General features: G+C 33.3%; 1 protein-coding gene across 4 annotated transcripts; it reads right to left on the reverse strand.

Annotated features, from left to right (window-relative positions):
• Window positions 1–2298: 2298 nt before the first annotated feature.
• LOC106061772 (DDB1- and CUL4-associated factor 12-like) lies at window positions 2299–17817 on the reverse strand. 4 transcript variants are annotated; one of them, XM_056026033.1, is made up of 10 exons: window positions 17794–17817; window positions 13093–13302; window positions 12160–12452; window positions 10459–10665; window positions 10264–10324; window positions 9922–10091; window positions 9509–9571; window positions 6103–6274; window positions 5732–5877; window positions 2299–4765 (listed from the first exon to the last, which is right to left on the reverse strand). In XM_056026033.1, the coding sequence occupies exons 2-10, from the start codon at window positions 13283–13285 to the stop codon at window positions 4610–4612; spliced, it is 1461 nt and encodes a 486-aa protein (XP_055882008.1). In that variant the 5' UTR covers window positions 13286–13302; window positions 17794–17817; the 3' UTR covers window positions 2299–4609. The 4 variants fall into 4 exon arrangements, with proteins under 4 accessions (XP_055882008.1, XP_055881999.1, XP_055882016.1 ...); XM_056026024.1 differs by lacking the exon at window positions 17794–17817 and adding an exon at window positions 17745–17788; XM_056026041.1 differs by lacking the exon at window positions 17794–17817 and adding an exon at window positions 17756–17776.
• Window positions 17818–20722: the final 2905 nt, after the last annotated feature.

Raw genomic sequence — 20722 nt, forward strand, 5'->3', positions numbered from 1 at the left:
TGTTTTAGCGCTATTACAAAGTTTGAATATTAACATATTTGAGTTTGAGTTTTGAGTTTAGGCACATCGGCACAATTTAGGCCATGTCGTGATGAACATATTTAAAAGTTTCACCGCTACTAAATTCTAATTGACGAGTGCGAGGACTCTGACCCACCCCAAGGCTTTGAATACTGTATACTTGCTTCAAAATTATTTTTGTTTCTTTCATGTTCCTTGTTTAAATCTAGTTATGCAACTTTGAATCTGGAAACTCCTTGACCGGAAGTAGCCCTTCCCTTTTTAAAAATATTTTTTTTTATTTCTGTAAAATTTTAAGAACGTGGCATCCTCTGGAAACTGGAGTAAGTTATAACCCTACAAAGGATGTTTCTAAGGGCAACTTTTCTTGAGCCACCGACTTCCGCTGGCCCGCATCTGCACGCTCAACTGTTGAAAAGCTTGGCTGTAGTTCGGGGGAAGCACTGAGCTTTGGCTGGTATGGGCACGCTTCTCTGGTGTAAGAACTGTGGCAGTCGAGGCTGAGCTAATGCTAGAATTGATCAGTCACCACTCTGTAGACTAGCGTAGACTAGAGCCTTTTTCAAGTCTGCGGGCTCTCAATTGGTTGTATATAAGAAATAAAAAGTCTCCTGCCCTTTACTAAATTAAACTCTAACGATAATGAGCAGGGGTGGATTCTGATGGGTATGTGATATCCTATCTTCTAAAAGAATTTTTTTTAAAATTCTAAGGTATAAGGTAAAGACTGAAGAGTTTTAGGACGTCCCGGAGTCCACCATTTCTAATGGAATCCTGACATACATTGGGAAAGGTGCTCATAGAGCTGGCCACATGACACCCTAGATTACTATCAGCCTAAAGCTTATAATCACCTAGCCCCATACGTCAAAAGATCTTCAAGAAGTATCTCTCTCTCTCTCTCTCAAATTGTGGGATAAAAAATGGAAACAGATATTGAAGATCACACAGTCCTGTTCTTGTTACAAAACAAATGAATTTTTCAATGTATTTATTGATTGTGATTGCAGCCACCACAAGTTAAGTTATTCAGTTCACAAACATACACACTCACACACTCTAAGCAGAAGGAAGGGATCCCATTACAATGATAAGAAATGAAATAGAATGGATCCTATAAAAATCATTTTCATGGTAGTAAAATTGTTATGTCTTAAAAAAGGTTACAAAGACAGTTTGGGTGGAAACACAAACTCAAAATCAGTCCCCGAAGTGGTCCACCCAGGCAGGCAAAAAGGCAGGTTTCAATATTTTCAGAAAGAACATCAGAATAAAATTTTTATCAAAGACAAATGACAGAGAAGAATGGAGAAAGAAGGTTGACAAATCTTGTGTGGTGCCCCAGCGGTACAGCAGACCAAAGGATAGGTGAAAGTGAATGTGAAGTTAGATGTCAACCTGGCCTAATTTATGTCTTATAATGCATATCTAATTGATCTAATTGTTTTGTAACGGGGTCAATCTCTTATTCAAAGCCTTAAGAAAAAAACATTTAGTTTAGTGTGGTGTTTCATAGATGCCCAGCAGTTTGTTTGTAAAATGTTTTACATGTTTCGGATGTTCCTTCAGAGTTGAAGATAGTTTACTTCCTAGTCCAAACCACCCGCAGGACAACGGTGGATGGGAGTGGGCAGGGTTTGAACCCTGGACCATCGATAAATTCAAACGACAGTCCAGCGCGCAAACCACACGACCAGGCAGCGGTAATATAAAAAAACTACTTATTAATTGTTGTTTTATATTATGTCAAACTTATATGCATACTAAATAGATTTTTATCTCTTTTAAAAAAAAAGAAAAACTTTTTTTGTGTAGTTAGTATGACAGAACTTACAGAACTTAGCAATACAATTGTAATACAAATTATTTTTTTGACAAAAAATCTAAAACCATTTGCATAAATGTTTAAAATATGTTTTGTAACATTGTCCCCTTCTAAAGAGCCTCTCGTGTTTGTAACTATTAATAGTGAATAGTTGTAAAAGTGGTGTATTTTTATGAAAAAAAAACTGCTTGCATAAGTAATTTAAAAATTTTGATTTTTCGCTTTCAGAAAAGAAAAACATAGACGATGCATCAGAACTTTGAATGGTCTACAATATTATGGTGTCAGATTTTCTCTATCTTTTCTAGTTTACGGGATTTAAACGGGATTGGCAGACATTCCACACAAAACTAATAGCATCTTTTCCTCTTTCGGGGGCCGCTAAAAATACATGATAGAAACAATTCTAACACCATTTTGTAGCTTCAAGATAAAAGTTTAAAAAAAAATCCTTTTTTTTTCTTAAATTTAGACTTTACTTATAGATTTTATTTGCCTTAATATTATAGGAATCATAGCTCTCATTTCACTTAGTGGTACACCTATTGAAATAAGCATTAAGTTCATCTGGAAACTAGGCATGGACTAAAACAAGAATCCAAGACATTGCACATTCTGTTTAATTTACATTTTGTGATTAAAGAAAAGAAAGCATGTACCAGTTCTACATATCTATTTCTTAGGGCCTCTGTAGGAGCAAAAGGTAGATAGTGCTTTTCATGGCTTTCATCTCAGCTTAAAACTTTATCAATACACATAATTGACATTTTAGTGGGTAAAAAAAAATTTAATACACAGCATGTGGAGATAACATTTTATTGCCCATCTTGTCTGCCCAAGGGAAACTATTTACAAGCTGACAGGTTTACTTTTTGTCCTCTCTACTAGCCAGTTTTTTAATCAATGTTATAAATATAATACCAACTGAAATGAAAGTACCAAAAGCTGTAGTCATTGACATAATAATTGTGAACATGTATAAAGCCAATAATTATGTTCATTAATTGACATCTAATAACACCTGTGATAACATACAACGTATACAGCACATAATTTACTAATCAATGTAGGATATAGTCAGGGCAGGATTTAAACAAGGTAAACAGTATTATAGCTCAGGAGGCCCCCATAAAAGATATAAAAATGTATCAGAATTTTGACGGGTCACAAAATTCTACATTTTTTTTCTAACTTATTTTTTCACATTTTACTGCTGGCAAAGAGTAATAATAAAGACAGCTCAGGATTTACAACAGTGCATCTACCAAGGGCCTTACACTCTACAAACTAAAGAAAATACACTTTTTAAACTAAAATATGCATGTTAAATATTTTTTTCAAATTAAAGTGAGATTAAATTTACAAGAACTTCTTTTCTTCTAAAGTTTAGCAAGCTTTTAGAAAAAGTATTGTCATTCATAGGTGGATCTTTATTAAAGCTTTACAAAAATTCCAGGGCCCTTCCCAAAACTCCTGCCATGGGCCTCCACATTCTTCAATCCAGCCCTGCCTATAATGTATCTATTTGACATGTTTCAAATTTGTATGTAAAAATTATATAGGTAGAAAAAATGCCCATCAGCTACACAGAGTGTTGATCATTTTAGACTATGCCTGTAACTACAGTTTCTATGTGATGTGACACAAACTTGAAGCACACACATCAGAAATAACTAAAAAGTTGGAAGTGAAACTAGAACTCTTTTGTTTAACATTGCTTTACATTCACAGTGTACAAATAGGAAAGTACCACAGGATATACCAACAACTTACTCTTACATAGATTTCAAATAACTAGAAACTACAAACATTCTTTTTATTGTCTGCATTTATCTAATAGACTTCTATCCCAGGTTATATGGCAGATAACTGGCAAAACATTTGGTTGCAAAACTACATTGAGGATGGGATTTTTAGTTGAAGTTTTAAAACATCTAAGAAGCAAGCCAGCTTTAAAGTTAGTGTTAGTCAGATAACATCCTTTCAAACCAGAAATTTAGGTGAAACTTGATTTACCATTACATAGTACCCAAAAAGTCTTGAAGGAAATTTAAATAACTTTCTAAATATAGGTTGAGCATGAAGAAAAAGGTTTAGCTATTCGCTAACATGATTGTAGGACTTCCAGCAAAAGTATCACAGATAGTAGAATCATCAAGTCATTTTCTCAAAGATTGTGAAATATTGGCATGTGCCCTACAAATGAGAGTCTAGACAAAATTATTGCCCTTTTTTTTTTTAAACTTTAAAACACCAAATAACGCTTAGAAAATAGTTTACAATAAATAAAATTTAATTCATAAAAAGAAAGATCACAGATCAACTGTGACTAGCTTTGAAACAAACAAAATTAACTTTTGGTACAAACTAAATTACATTCTTACAAAAGTGCATGAGTATAGGGTTTAACAAATGTATTTAAGCTTCAAAAATAAATTAAAATGTCAGAAGTTTAGTAATAAAGCTAATTTAATATTTTTTTCAAAACCTGTTAAATCTCTAAAGTTTTTACTAAATACATTACAAAAATAAAAATTCTCTTTAAGAGTCTAGTCAGTTTTACTTTGGCAGAAAAAATAAATTACATTTCATTATAGACAAAAACAGTATACCTTAAAATAAACTGCATAAAAAATGTGTTCTGATAGCAGAAAAACACTTTAAAAAAAAAGAAAATCTAAATTTGTATACTGGTAAAAAAAAAAATGAAGAGAAACAACACTGTAAAGTTTACTGAATAAAATGGATTTTAAAACTGTAGCACTAGTAAAATAATCCTGCATAATTTCCATAGAGACCTGCAGGTAGAGGCCCTCCAGCTGCAAACAGCCTCACTTTGTTTTCATCGTAGCAGTGGGTGTAGATGGCGTTGGGGTACTGGCATTGATTGAAGTGTTCTCTGTAGTTGGCATCATATCTCTGAAAAGAAAATAACGATGCCCTTGTTAGTTATTTAGTACATGAGTATAACTGTAGTCTCAATAGCTCCTAGAAAGGTATTGGCAAGTGGAGTTTATTAATTTGAATGCCAACAAAACTAAATTAGCATTAATTTTGAGCAACAGATGTCAATTTAGAAACTAAGTGAACTGAGTAACTTGATCAGCAAGTATAATTCAAAGTTTCTACAAGTACTCTCACAACATCTGTTTTACTAGTTTAATGTTAAACTAATTGGGCAACAACATTCCTAAGACACAACTTTGGACTACTTAATATATTAATATATTCAAGCTGTTATTTATCTAGGAAAGAATATTTCATCAGGAGCAAGCACAATTTTTGTGAGAAACACAAATCTATCATATCAATTATGGTTAACTTAGCACAAGTTTAGAGTGTGATCCGAAGATAATGAAAATATGGCATTCAAACAAAGTATTGGCATTGGCGCAACATTTTCCACATCTCAATAAAACAATGTTAAAAGTAAAACAAGAAAACATACAAATACTTTTTAAAAAACAAAGCGTATTTGTATAAATTAGTTTAGATCAGTCATGTAATTAAATTTGTAATTGATCTAGACCAACAATAATAAATTTGTGCAATTAGAAATATTTTTACTAATTGTTTTTGTTTAGCGCTATTTCTTGATTTAAGATTTCTAATTCATCTTATACCACCACTTGACTGAAGTACACTTTCTTTCCCTTAACCATGATACCAAACAAAAAAATTATTACCAATAGTTAATTAAATAATGGGTTCATTTTTTTTATATTGATTCTTGTGTTGTCAGGTAAAAGAAATAACTGCAAAATTTCAGCTTAATCTGAGATTGGGTGCGAAAAAATAACGTACAAACTTTTTATCAGACAGACAGACAGAGGTGATATAAGCTTTGTTAAAAAAAAAAAAAAAAAAAAAAAAAAAACAACTTACGAGCCAGCCATTGCCAGCTTGCAGCTCACAGTACTCATTATCAATATTGTAAAGAAACTTGGAGATTCTCATGTCAAAGAAAAGAACTCGTCCATCTCCAGTTCCAATAGTGATCATATTTTGATTGAAACTCAAAGACCTTATACCTAAAAGGATCAAAGAATGTATTAACACTTGTTATGCTTGTTAACAATAATGTTATCTAGTTTTCTACAAGGTTGTATTCAAGTAATACTTTAAGGGTTCATGCCTTTTCAAATCTTAATGTTGGTTGCGTAAGCTGTAGTGTCAAACAAAATCTTGTTTTCCATTCAACTAATTAAAAAAAAAAAGGTTGATTGAAAAGTTCAAATTATTGGTGACCTTCTTACCTCTTTCCCCATGTCTGGATGGTATCTGTAACCATGTACTTTTGACCTCTCCCCCTGACCTTTGATCCAGCAAGGTGACATAAGCCTGAGAACCTACAGCAAATAAACCCATTTCTTCTGAACTGGCTGTACAGACATTTTCTCTTTTCCATGTCAAGTCAACAGACTCTAACTGTAGATTAGACAGAATATTATTTTTATATTTCCATACAAATAAAATGACAGACAATAATTTACTTCCAATAAAAACGTATTACAAATAATATATTTTGTCGATGTATATTCTATGCATATATACTAAGATAGTAACAAGAAACTTTGTCTAAGAGTTTAAGAAGATTACTCTGAAATTTCAAATTAAGCATACTTCATCATGTTATAATACTTTGCAATAATTAATAGCAACAAGTATCAGCATTTATAATTAGGATATCAGAAAGTATAAAAATTTGAATAATATCTCTGTCAACTTGAAGTGCCATAAAAAGGTCACATTTGAGCTACTATACTAGTATTGCTCACTCCACAATGCACAAGCTGGCTTCAGGAAAGCAAAGTAGAACAGAAGACCACCTCTTTCGTTTTATCCAGGACACAGTAGAAGGGCTTCATGAAAACAAGCACACTACAGCAGTTTTTATAGATTTGCAACAAGCCTATGATAGAGTGTGAAGATGAAAAAAATGGGCATCCATGGAAAAATGTACAGCTGGATCAGGACATTCTTAAAAAACAGAACCATCCAAACCCTATTCGAAGGTGCCATCTCTAGTAAAAAAAAGTTTGGAAGAAGGACTACCACAAGGTTCAGCACTTAGCTGCACTCTCTTTCTAATCTTCATGAATGACCTCCCAGACCTCTTTTCGGTCAATAAGGCACTTTATGCTGTGGACCTTTTAATTTCGACTACAGAGAAATATCCAGTGCTGACTAGATCCAAACTAAATAGAGCCCTCACAACTATCACCACGTTTTCAAAATTATGGAAAATGGAAATAGACAAAGAAAAGTCAGTTTATTCAATCTTTAGCCACAGCAACAAAACAGCAAAAAGAAACTACATCCTAAAAATAGACTCACAGACAATAAATAAAGAATAAAATCCAACATATCTTGGTGTAAAACTAGACCAAAGACTGTCTCTAAAACACTTTATGGCAGATTTAAAAGAAAAGGCATCACAAAGATTAAACATAATAAGACACCTAGCAGGAACATCCTGGGGAGCTGAAAAGAAAACCTTAAGACAATTATACACTGGATACGTCAGATCTGTAATGGATAACTGTCTCTCCATACAAGTAGCTGCCAACAAAACCGATCAATCATCATTAGATACAATCCAAAACCAAGCCTTGCAACTAATAAGTGGCGGTATGAGAACTACCACCACAGCAGCCTGTGAAATATACTCCAATATTGACTCTCTTAAGTTAAGGCGCAACAGAGCAGCATTAGAAGCTATTGAGAGATACAGAAGGTTGGAGGACGATCATCCAAATAAATTACTAACACAGAGAAATAGGAAAAACAACCAAAAAAAAGCAAAGGACTCTGATCCAACATACTGACTGTCACAATCACTAATAGTGCCACTGTCACAATCATCAATGGGTGCTAGATGTTACGATTATACTTGAGCTCTATTGCACTATCAATGATCGTGATTGCCGAGGATCTTGAAATCTTTTTTTAATAAGATTATCGTATAGAAGTAGCTAGATCTAGTTGATAATACGATCATTCAGTATGTTGCCAGTTGATAAGAGGATCATCTAGAAGCTGCCAATCGCTAAGTCGATCTAAGTATGTTACTATATTCAATAAAGAAACTTCTCTTCGTCTAAAACAATTACTTTAATTCAGAACTTGAAAAAGCTATTCACAAATATTTACAATAGTTAAATGTACTTGAATAAAATAACTGATCTACACAATAATATAATTGAATTCTAATACAAAACACATTCCAAAACAAGACTGATGGTATCACTAACACGTTCCAAAACAAGACCGATGTTATCACTAACACGTTCCAAAACAAGACTGACGCAATTTAGAATCTTTAGGATCTTCCCCGGGCAATAGAGCATAATCACGTGATCAACAACTCTGCAAGACCAACCAATAATTGCAGCTCAACATACAACAATTAACATTTTGAAACCAATCATGTTCATTCTGAAACTGAAAGTAAATGCATGCCTGGTTTTCCCCGAGCCAGCTCAAGTCCTGTCGACAAGCTAAATATAGATTGTTGCCAAATCTAGATACAGTGTACGTGACACTGACGAACTAGCCCTAAAACACCACCTACCCAATAACACAGAAAAAATTACCAGATTTTCCAACATAACGTCCGGACTATACTATAAACAACCAACCATCAAAACACATTTACTAAATAACACCTTAACAAAAGAATCAAATCCACTGGAGCTCAAAGTAGGCACACTTGAAACAATTGAAAGCTATCAAAAAACAGCTATCCATATATATACAGACGGATCGGCTTTCAAAGCCACCCGCAATGCTGGTCTTGGTGCCTTCCTGGTCTTCCCTAAAAATAAACACTTTGAGATAAGCGCACTCTGTGGCGATTACTGCTCAAACTTTCAAGCCGAAATTGAGCAATTACCATAGCACTACAGACAGTGGAAACAAATTATATGAAGGAGTGCAACCACCATCAGATATTGTTGTCTCCCAATCTACTCTGCAAGCACTTAGCAGCAGCACCTCAAACAGCCCAAGAGAGTTAACAACACTAATTGTGATAATCCATCAGATGATATCAAAATTAAATATCAATATCACAACACAGTGGATCCCTGGACACATTGGCATCATGGGAAATGAAAAGGCAGATAAGCTATCAAAGGCAGGTTCATCTATGGAAAAAACAGATAGACCTGTTAGCTACCTCACCCTAAGGTTAATGTTAGTCAACAATCACAAAGAGGAGTGGCTCAACCAGTGGGCATCAGGAAAAACAAGCAGAGCCATGAACAAAGAAATGACTACGCCTAACAAACTAGACAGTATTAACTTCCTCCCCTGCAAAGAACAATCTACAATTTTCCAACTAAGATCAGGACACACACCACTATTAAATTACCATCTGAACAAAATAAACACACAACTCCCCCTTTGCAGACACTGCGCCCACCCCTTTGAAACTGTTAACCATATCCAGTACTGAACAACTGAAGAAAACAGCACACTTTTTTTCCATGGCACAGTCTGCAAAAGAGCTCACAGCTCAGCAGCAATAAAGCTGGCTAGAAGAAGAAGAAGAGCTACTATATATTTGTGATACAGCCGTGGAAGTTAAACCACTAAAATAAAATGTAGGGCAAGTAACTTTTCAAAAGTGTATGATAGGTCTTTAATGTTTGTGCTAACCTGGCGAAATGTTTGTATATCCCAGAAGTGAAATTTAGCATTCATTGACAAGACACCCATCACCTGGTCAGGAGAACAAAGCAAATATAATTAGAAATACTTTAAAAGTATTTGAATATACAATGGATTTAACGAAGTGTTACATAATAAGAACTATTAGCACTTTGGATGTTTTTATCCTCCATTGTAGTTTATATAAGTTAAATTTTATTTTTACCTTTAGAAACAAAACTTATATACATTTTCAAGATATTAAATATTTTTCATAATGTGATAGAAATCAGTCAGGAAAAGAACACTACTTGATTCTTGAAAGTTACAAATCTTACTTCAAAGTAAATTCAAGGAACACTTAAATCTAGATCAACAGTCTACTTAAAACAAAACTGATTGTCAGACGAAGCATTTCTCACCCCTCGCTTTCTCCCCAGGGTTAAGGCTCGTACTCTGTGTGCCTGATTACACATTTTAGCTGTAAATGGGACTATGACTCTGTGGCCATGCATGTGTGGCTCTCCTGCTGACTCTGTGGAAAGACCTTGGCTATCCACACACCATAATGCCAGAGAACTGTCTCGTGAACCTGCATAATTGAACAGAAGAAGGTGAATTACTAATGAAAAGACCAAAGAGATTTAGAAAGACAGTTTCCTAGAAAAGATCTAAGCTTTCTCATTTTACTAGAAAATGCAATGCAAAGTAAACATGTCATATCCATTTCAAATAGGTGCAATTGATTTGACAAATCTTTTCACCTGTTATTACATGTTCATCATCCACCCAGTCCATATCGAAGATCCAGTCCTTGTGAGCTTGCTGTCAGATCAAATACAAATCAATAGCATGCTTGTAGATTTGAACAAGTAATATTTTTTTTACAAGTCAATTCAACTTTTTGATAATCAAAATTTTAATTTAACAAAGCGCACTATTAGTGATCACATCCTTACCTCCCCTACACATAATGGGTCAAAGGTAGGTAACTCATATACTGCAAGGTCATTTGTGTTTTGAGCACCAGTGGCTAACAATGTTCTTGAAGGGTTAATGGCAATGCTATGTATACCACAAGGGCACTCTGCTGGAATGCTTTCCTTTGTGCTTTTTAAAGACTGAATGTGAACAAGGTTGTTGTTTCTGACATCCATCACCATCAACTGAAACAAATAGAAATAGAGTCACTGAAGAAAGACAGCACAAAAATGTACAAAGCCTATTCCAGTAACAAAGCTGATGTTGAAGGAACAAATACATATTTGAAACAAAATTTCAGCTTTTTTTTTTTACTTCTAACTAAATTTAAAAATAAGAATTTCACAGCACTGAAAGTTAACATTATTTGGTCAGGAAAAAATGTGTAGGCCCTACACCTTCGTAAAAGTTTCACAAAAACAAATTCCTGCATTTGAAAATATCAACTATTTTTACAATACATACCAGTAAAAATAATTTGAAGTCCATTATTATAATAATAAACAAAGAAACTGTTTGTTGAAAGTATTAACTAGGGTAATGCTGAGGTAACACTTAAATCACTTAACAAGTAGAACACAAGCGTAGTGTATCAATAAAAGGGAATATGTCCTTGTCATCACTATCCCTACAAAATAACTGAAGTCTGAAAAACTCCTACTGAATAAAACCCGACAGCGTCATAAGATGCTATTCTATCGACTATCATTTGTCCTAAAGATCACAAACTTTTTTTTCTTTTTTTTTTTACTTTACAAGTGCACTCAAAAGTGTGATGTTACATTATTTTGTTATCTTGTAATTTCCTGTAAACGGATGACATGACTATTTGAGTCAAAATGGATACAATAAGGAAAAATAGTAAGTGCAATAAACATATAAACATAGGAAAACCTTTTGGACCAAAGTAATATTAAAAGCCACAAGGCCTTTATCATCTACAAACAGAGGAAACAGAGTTAACTTATCTGTCTGATCTAATTGTTGACTATCAAGACAGAAAAATAATTAACTCTACTGGTGTAAAAGCGCATGAAATAGGGAGGAGGTCAAAGAGAGATGGGGAAAAGAGTAGAATGTTTTTCTCAATCTCATATTAAAAAAAAAAGTGTTGGTTGTTGATCCTGTGAAAGTGGAAATTGCCTTGCATGTAAAATAAGTTTATTCTCAATTTGCAGTTGGGTGTTCATGTTACTGCTCTGTTGTATGGCAGTGATGAAGAGATCAGTTGATACCCCCTATGTTGTGTGCTATTCAAATGAATAAAGAAAGGCTTAGTTTCATGATTTCAATTGTCTCTTAGGTGCACTTGGTGTCGTGTTTTTTAAGGCCCTGTCAATGTTTCCAAAGTAAATCCCATTGAGCATATTATAACATACCACCATTCTACTGTTAGAGTTGAATTTATCCCTGATCTTGACAGTTTCTTTAGGGCAAGTAATAGTGGGTGCAGCAAGCCAGTATTTGCAAGCAAGAGTTACATGCAAAGTTCATTTGAAATGTTGAAATAGATTTTGTGTGACTAAATAGAAATAAGTAATGAAAGGCAAGAGCATAAACTATGTGCTGATGTCTCTTCCTCTACTGGGAACTATTACATAGGTAGACAAAGACCTTTATCACTAGTTGTTTATTGAAAAAAACGTAAAAGGCTAAAAACAAGTCAAAGACACCAGTACCTTATTACACTTGGTTCCTACAACAACTTGAGAATCATTTAACCACTTGGAAGCAAAAATTTTGTTTATTGTTCCAAGATTCATTTCTTTTTCTTTTAAAATTGATGGAAGATGTTGTGAAACAAAGTCTCTGAGATTGTCTGAATAAAATTTTGAAATATTGTTATCATGCTTAGAGCTTGTTAAATGTCCATACTCTCTGTCTCGTAATATTCGAGGAGTCTCTGAAGACAATGGCCGGGCGATTTTATTGAACTTGGAACATTGTTTGTTTCTTTGTTTACATTTCATTTCTGTAAGAAAAAAAGAGACATTATATTACAAATAGGACAATCCCATGAGAGCATGTCTTATCTCCTAGGACAAAGCCTAAAATTTTAAAATTAGAACAAAATGATTTTAAAATAAAAAGATTGTTAGCATTGAAAATAAATAAATAAAAGTATATAAATGTAGTGAGAAATTCTTTCAATTTTTAATTGTCTAACAAGACATGAAGTTTTGTGAACAAAGAAAATTATAAATGTAATGTGAACATACAAAAAAAAAAAAAGCTTAATTCTAAATATTTAAACAATAAAAGATTACGCTTTAAAAATAATTTTACACAATTCTAGGATTTCTTAATAATATAAAGTAATGTATTTAATGTCTAAATTTGTTAACTTTGTTTACCTAATGTTTAATTAACTATTTCCTTTCTTATACACATATTTGATTAATAGTTAAGATTGTTTTCTTATTTGCCAATTAACTATATCTATTTTATTTTTTATGTACACACATGTAATTAATAATTATTTTATGTTTCCGCGTAAATTATGGATAGATCTAAATCTACCTAATTATAACTTGGTATATTGCAAACGAACAATCATTTACTTACAAATCAGTGTATGTTAACTTTTTACTGTCTAAAAAACAAAAACTCACTTGTGCTAGAACTGTTGTCATGATCTTCATCACTATCATCATGACTGAAGTAAGATCGTAAATGGTCAACTGCTATACCTAGTTCATTGTAGCGATCTTGTATTTCACGCACAAGTTGTCTCTGACTTTGCCGCAACTGTTCTAAGGTTAAGTCTCGCCTTCGCCTTAAAAGTTCTTCAGGATTGATATCCATATCGATAATTGTAATCACTGGATCAAAGAAATTAAAAAAATATTGAATTAAAGAACATGGCGCAAAATATATTTTGTTTTCTTGCATTTCTGTACAATAATATTAAAAGTTTTGGATAAATTTTGTAACTATCATTTACTTAGAACTTAACATCACATCAACATTTATAAAAATTAGAAGTTTTACTGAATTCCAAGGCTACTCAGATCTAGAGCTAAATGTAGATCTAGAAATACGAAATGACTTGCAAAACTTCAAATAATTGATAACATTTTTAAGGTTTGTATTTTTATAGCTCTGTAATGGTTAGACAGAAAAATAAAAATTCAACTAGATCTGAATCTCCTAACCATTGGGTAATAAAACTAGATATTTTTAAATGTATCCCTTTGCTTGGTTAAATAAGGTCAATGAGGGGTAAGAGTCAGTATGGTAAAGCACAACACTTGCTTCTCAGATTTTTATCTTTGTGTAAATGACCACCTACTGTAAAATATACATAAACCAAATAAATATTTTAAAAGTGTTTTGATCTTCAGTTCAATCTTATAAGTTATTTTCTTTTTCTATCTAATAATTAGAATTATCACTGGAAAGACTGTACGTCTCCTGCCTTTATAACACTGGTATTTAATTTGATGCCTCTATTTGTTAACTAACTATAGTTAAACGCTTTTTGTATATTTGACTGTTTTTTTACACACGCAAAATGTCTAATTTTTAAGAACCTTTTGAAAAATTTTTCCTTTGAAAAATATACTAATATGAATTCATAGACCCTATCTACATTGCAAATACAACTGATTTGTTGCTTCATAAAATGATTTTGATTAAGGTTTTGAGGGACACCAGTGGAAAATAAAATGTCTTCGAAAAATAATATTTGAAAAAGACGCTTCTTTATAAATATAAAGCAGAAAGTAAGGCGTAATAAGTATGTATGTATGTTTCTCACGAATAAAAATCAAAACCATTTGATCAATCTTAATAAAACTTGGCATAAATTTTTCTTGGATACTAATGGGAAAAACTAACATATATAAATAAGCCCTAAAACAAACTGAAGACCAACAAAAAAAAAACTTGCTCAACTCATTGATAGTATTATAATTTCATGGATCTTTGTCATATAGTCATTTTTAAATGAGTCAAGACCGAAAAGTCACGCATGTGTAGGATATACCCTTCGCAAAGATATTTTTTTTCTTTAACACATGAATTTACAAAATATAGTCCATTCATTTCATAATTTAATAAAAAAATACCTTCAAATTTGTGTTTCAGTAACATTTTTACAAAAATTTGTTCGCTATATCTGCGATTTTAGCGGTATCGACATACATTTTAATAGATCCATTTATGGTATCACATGCTTATTACATTAGACACTACCGTCACGCATGTGCAGAAAAGAACATCTTTTGAAGGAGATGATAAATCTACTCTTGGCAAAGATAGTTTTTTACTTTTAAACATGAACATACATTTCAATATTTAATCAAATTAACCTTCTAATTTGGGTTTCAAAAACATTTTTGCATGAATTTATTCGCCAAAGCTGCCACTTTAGCCATCTTGACATACATTTGTATAGCTCCATTCATGATATTGATAAACTCACTATGATTTGACATGGCAAAAGGTAGGATGAGGCACTATAAGGGGGATATTAAATATACCAGTAACACAGACTAAAAACGCAAAATACCTAGTTGTTATAATAAATGAAAAACTATTCCCCATATTGATAAAACTATAAAAAAATCAAAGCATACATTTGTATAGCTCCATTTCTATAAATCAAATAAGAACATAAAACTAAAATGTTATTTAACCTTGGTTAAGCCAATAATAGAATATGCATCCACAGTTAGGGACCTCTCAACTCAAGAAAATATTAAGAAACTTGAACAGACACAAAATAGAGCATTGAGATTCATAACTAATGAATATTCACATTTGACTAGTGTAACACCTCTAGTAAAATCACTAAATTTAGAAAGCCTTCAGGAAAGAAGACTCAGAAGTAAAGTAGCAATTATACATAAAACACTGAACCATAATCTTCAAATACAAAAAAAAATCTAATAAAATACTCAGAAAGACAAAGATAAAGGCACATTCCTCATTCCATGACGCGTAGGATGTAATTATCAGATAAGAAAGAGAAGAAGATACGAGAATAAAATATTAAATTAGTAAGCTAATTGTGCCCTTCAATTCACTCTTAAACTGATAGATCAAAAATGTTTAGTAAAAGTAGATATATTCTACCTAGTTTAAACAAATTTAACTGATTTAAATCTAGGTCTACAACTATATTATTAGGCATCTTACTTAGGTTTAAAAACAAGTCTTAATTTTGGATTTCATTCGATGTCGGTCAACTGTGAGTTCGAAGTGTTTTGTCATTGACTTGGCTACTATGCCAACTATGGTATTTATATTTCTTAGATTCTAGATCTATATAAAATTATATCGCCCCATCCACACACAACTGAAATCAGCCAACATAATAGGGAGGGGCTGACACAATCTAAATAGATAGTTAAAATAAATAATTAGTATAATTAGATTATAGATAAACATTAGTAAAAGGTCTATATAATACTATTATTGTATATTGTGTGATTTCTCTAGAGTCTAGTACAATCTCATGATTTGCCAGTGAGTAACAAATCTCACTGCTCTATTTTGTGTTTGCTCTAGATCAAGAGTAAGCTCTTATATTTGGGACACCCCATCAAATTCTACTTCGCTGAACATGTCGCTTTTTTTGTTTGTAATTCATTTGTTTTTATGTTTGGAGCAAAAATTGACGTTTCGGGACTGCGCAATAAGTTCATGTATTTTTGTTCTGTTTTCCAAAGCAGATGGCAGTTTTTTAGATTCTCAGTAACCATGTATGTAAAGCTATTGTTTTAACCTCCCCCGGCAATTCATACCCATATAAGGGAAGAAGGCTATATTATGAGCCTGTTTGATCATAGGCTGATGGGCATATCAAAATAAGCTTCCAAAGATCTTTAGAAAGACATTCCAATTACATTTTTATACTGTTAGCTGTTAGAGAAAATTAAAAAAGGAGGTGTCCAAATGAATAATAATGAATTTAACTCATTCTCCTTCCTTGGACAGCAAAATCATAGTAAGAAATATTATTGGGATTAATAAATCTATGATTTGTTCAAAGAATAAACATGACCTAGATCGAAGTATCTAGAATATATAATTTATGAATGAAATTTTAAAAAGTGCGGGTAGCTAATTTGAAGCCAGAGATCATGCTTACTGCAGGTGATCCCACCAGATGAGCTGGCAGCGAGGAGAGTAAGGTATGTACACTAAGCGTGTAGTGTCACAAATTATCAAACAGGCAGTGGAGGGAAGGGGGGGAAAAATTATAATCATCTATGGGGGAGGGTATTAAGGTGCAACAAAACGAACATCCAAATTATGAAAACAAGAAGAGGGTCCATGGATGGAAATTAAAAGAGAGAGAGAGAGAATACATGTATCAGTAGTGGGAAATGTCACGTTTATTAAATTATAATAATTAATTTATCGATCTATAATCTATATAGTTTTATTTCTGTCTTTCTACAAATAGATTATATAGGTATATAAATAAATAAACTATAAATGATATATATATGTATACAATTACATAGTGGTGTTCAGCGACGGTGCTCAGTGTCCAATGAAGGGGAAAGCATAAAAACTGCGTTCAGCATAGGAGAAAGAAGATTTATTTATTTTAAAATCTAATCTTGACTGTATGAGTAGTAATACATAGGAACACATATATTTTTATTGTCCATTAGTTGAAGACATTAAAGGCACATTCCTCGTTCCATATGCTAGGGCTATTAGAGCATGGAATGAGTTGCCTGACTGAGCTAGCCAGGAAAACCAGTGACTTGGCAGAATTTAGGTCATTGGTTAATATGCATGACTAAATGCATGACGCTTAGGACATTATCATCTTCTTTTCTGAAATAACATCTGTATCATATTAAGATAATAATAATAAGATAAGAATCTGCTTTCAGATTTTTTGTAAGTTAATCCTTCACCAAATAAAAAAATAGTTCCAGAAAGTCTGTGTTCAGGTATAAGAATCTAAATCTATGATAGTAGATGACACTGTGACACTCAGTCACTGTGAGTGTGACTAGTAAAACTAAAAGTGAAAGTGTGACTACACTGTCACTGTGAACTGAGTGAAAGTGTGACTGTGAGTACGCAAACTGTGACAAACAGAGGCTGTCAGAGGAGAGGATCAGATCAGCCTATATCAGGCATCATCACAATCAGGATGCCGAGTATTATTATAATTATTTAATGGCCTAATCCTGATCATGTGTCAATCTAGTCTAGATCTAGAATATATTTAGACATGATCTATCTTCCAGATCTTATAGTAAACATAGATCTAGTAAATTATAGGTAGATCTACCTAATTATTACATTGCGTGTATAAACAATCATAACAATCATTTACTTACAAATCGAAAGGAAGTAACCGTTAAATTTTTGCAATATTCATTGGAGTTATCTGTCCATTATTTAAAAAAAACAAGCGAACAAATATGTCGAAACAAATCATATCAAGTTCAGCGGTTCCCTAGGGCGCCCTAGGCAAAGTGTTCGTAATTTATCTTTTTACTATTCAGGGGGTACGTGAAAGTTTAAAATGGATTTGGGAGTTCCTGACAGGGGCAGGGGCGGTCTGGCTATCTATGGGCATTCGGGCAAACGCCTTGTGGGCCGGTACCCAATTTGGCTGCAAGGGCCACCGAAAGCCAGTAAATTGTTTTAATATTTTATAATATTCTCTTTAAAAGCAACGATTTGAACTTCGTGATTTTAAAAAAAAGCAACAACATCTTATACACTTTAAAGTCTAATACTAACCTAAAGCATATTGCCGTAAATACCCTACATCGTCTTCTAGTAGAAGTCAATTATTTATACATATTAAACCCTAGTTCCCCTTTAAGACCTTGTGGTCTATAGGGCGATAATGTTAAGTTCATTTGTTTCTGCGGCCTACGGTTAACGAGGGTGTCATGTGGCCAGCACAACGACCAACCGCCTTTACTTTTCCCCAACTTATGCCATATGTACCCTTTAGAGCTGGGTGGGCTCAGGGGGGCCCTGAAATTCCCGAAATTCCAAATCCCAGTCTTCATCGAGATCCAAACCAAATACCCCAGGTTCGGAAGCCAAGCGCTTAAGCACTCAGCCACTGCGCCCCAATGACCTTGTGAGATGAGCAGTTAAATAATGGAGGATGAAGAGTTGTAGGGCCTATTTGTTCATTGAAGTTCATATGCCTGAGAAAATGTCGAGGAATATGAAACTGAATTATAAACAATATGTTTGTTGATCTTCGTGTCCATGCAGATGTTAATGTATTTGTAGCAGGAATTGTAGTTCATGTTAAGAGATTCCCCATTGTAAATGTACTTTAGTCATTTAGTAGTAGCGCTTATAAGATAGTTTCAAAATCATCTAATAAACTATTCATTTAGATAACTACTTTGGATACATTATCAAACTTTACACAAGGTTCTTGAGGACAGGTATAATTAGATGCCCATCATGTGGCATATAATTTGTGGGCCGGATTGTATAGAAATGCCCGGGCCGATTTTGACACCCAGCCCGCCCCTGGTCAGAGGAGTAAGCGCATGGTTCAATATAAAATAATATATTTGTTTTCTATGAAATAAAACTATTTGCGACGATTCAATGAACCATCCCAACGTTTAGGAACATTCATAGTGATAATAAAGATTACGATAGATTATTTTTTTCAGTAGATATAATATTGGAACAAATTGTAGGGACAACGACTAAGCGAGATCTATTCAGAATATAGGCTACATCTGACTTTTTTGGCAAACTTTATCTCATGGTGTTGTATAGAACAGGTGTAGGTCCTAATTGTAGGCTATATATGTGTGTATGTGCGTATTTCTGATAAAGTTCTTCTTTCAGACCTTGCGATCTAGAGAGATGATGTTAATGGTCATCTGTTAACGGTAAACACAATGACCAACTGCCTTTACCTTCCCCAACTTATGTCAGGTACCCATTAGGTTGGGTGAACTCGGGGGCGCATTAACTTTCCGAAAATAAAATCCCCAGGCCCCCCCCCCCCCCTGATGCTACCATGAGAAAAATTTTGGTTGTGTAGTTTGAAGAAATTATAGTGGATCGTCGAGGGTCTCTCTCGTCGTTCAGGTTTATATGAGGTAAGCGGTAACGGAAGGAGAACAGGTGAGAAATGTGACCAACCGTGTGGGTATTTTGTAGAGTAAATTCTAGTTTGTTTAATTTTTCATTTAAATGTATTACTACATTTAAGTACGTATATCTGTATGTTGAAAGCTGTTCATATTTGTTAATAAAATGTACACACAGGTTTGTTTTGAAAAAAAAATAAATAAATAAAAATTAATTTATTATAAATACTTGTCAACTCTGGGGAATAAGCCATAAAAACTAATAAATACCCCGTAATTTGCATTCGTACCTTACATTTCAATATTTGTTGCGTTCTCTCCCTTGCATTGACAATCTGGTTCCTTGGATACAGAGCCCAATTAAACGTTCAATTTGGGTCATTTTTGATTAAAATGGTAGCAACTTCCATTGGAATAAAAATAACATACTTTGTGATTGTGTAAATATAAAGTTGTATTTACAGCAAACGTTGAATTCCTATTTCTAATGTTTGGAATAAAGGAACTAGCTATAGTTAATGAACGTTTTTTAAACACCTTTATCTATCCCGAATAGTTGTGCAATGGGGCATACCAAGAGTCATGCTGGCTACGCAAGAGTTTCCTGTTGACTATTGAGACGATGTCCATGACAAGATAATCAAGAACAGTGTTTCTCAAACTTTCAACAAATGCGAACCCCTTCAATAAGTTTCATAATTCTGAGTAGGCCTACCCCTCGCCCATACCATACCATAGTCATTGAAATTAATAAACGAAAACAATTGTTCACAAAATATAAATAAATGTTATATTATAACTAACCTTAATTTGCATAAATGAGAAGGAAACGCATAGTAAATTATGCAACGCGTGCCCCCTTCAAACACTTCACGTACCCCTGGGGGTACGCGCACCCCACTTTGGGAAACACTGGTCTAGAAGAAGACCAATATGTATCTCATGTATTTCTATGATGAAAAGACAAAAAGAAAGAAATTAAGATACATACAACATACAACAAACAACATAGGGGACCATAGGTAAATCCAAACGACAGTCCAGCGCTCAAACCGCACTACCAAAGTGTAGATTTTTATTTCCAAATGTCTAAATCAATATTGCAATGTTATAAAATACTAAAACTAATCTACTATTTTTAAATTTAATATTGCATTCTGTCTATTAATAGATTATCTAGTCC

Source organism: Biomphalaria glabrata, chromosome 1 (assembly GCF_947242115.1).
Source record: "Biomphalaria glabrata chromosome 1, xgBioGlab47.1, whole genome shotgun sequence".
NCBI lineage: Eukaryota > Metazoa > Mollusca > Gastropoda > Planorbidae > Biomphalaria > Biomphalaria glabrata.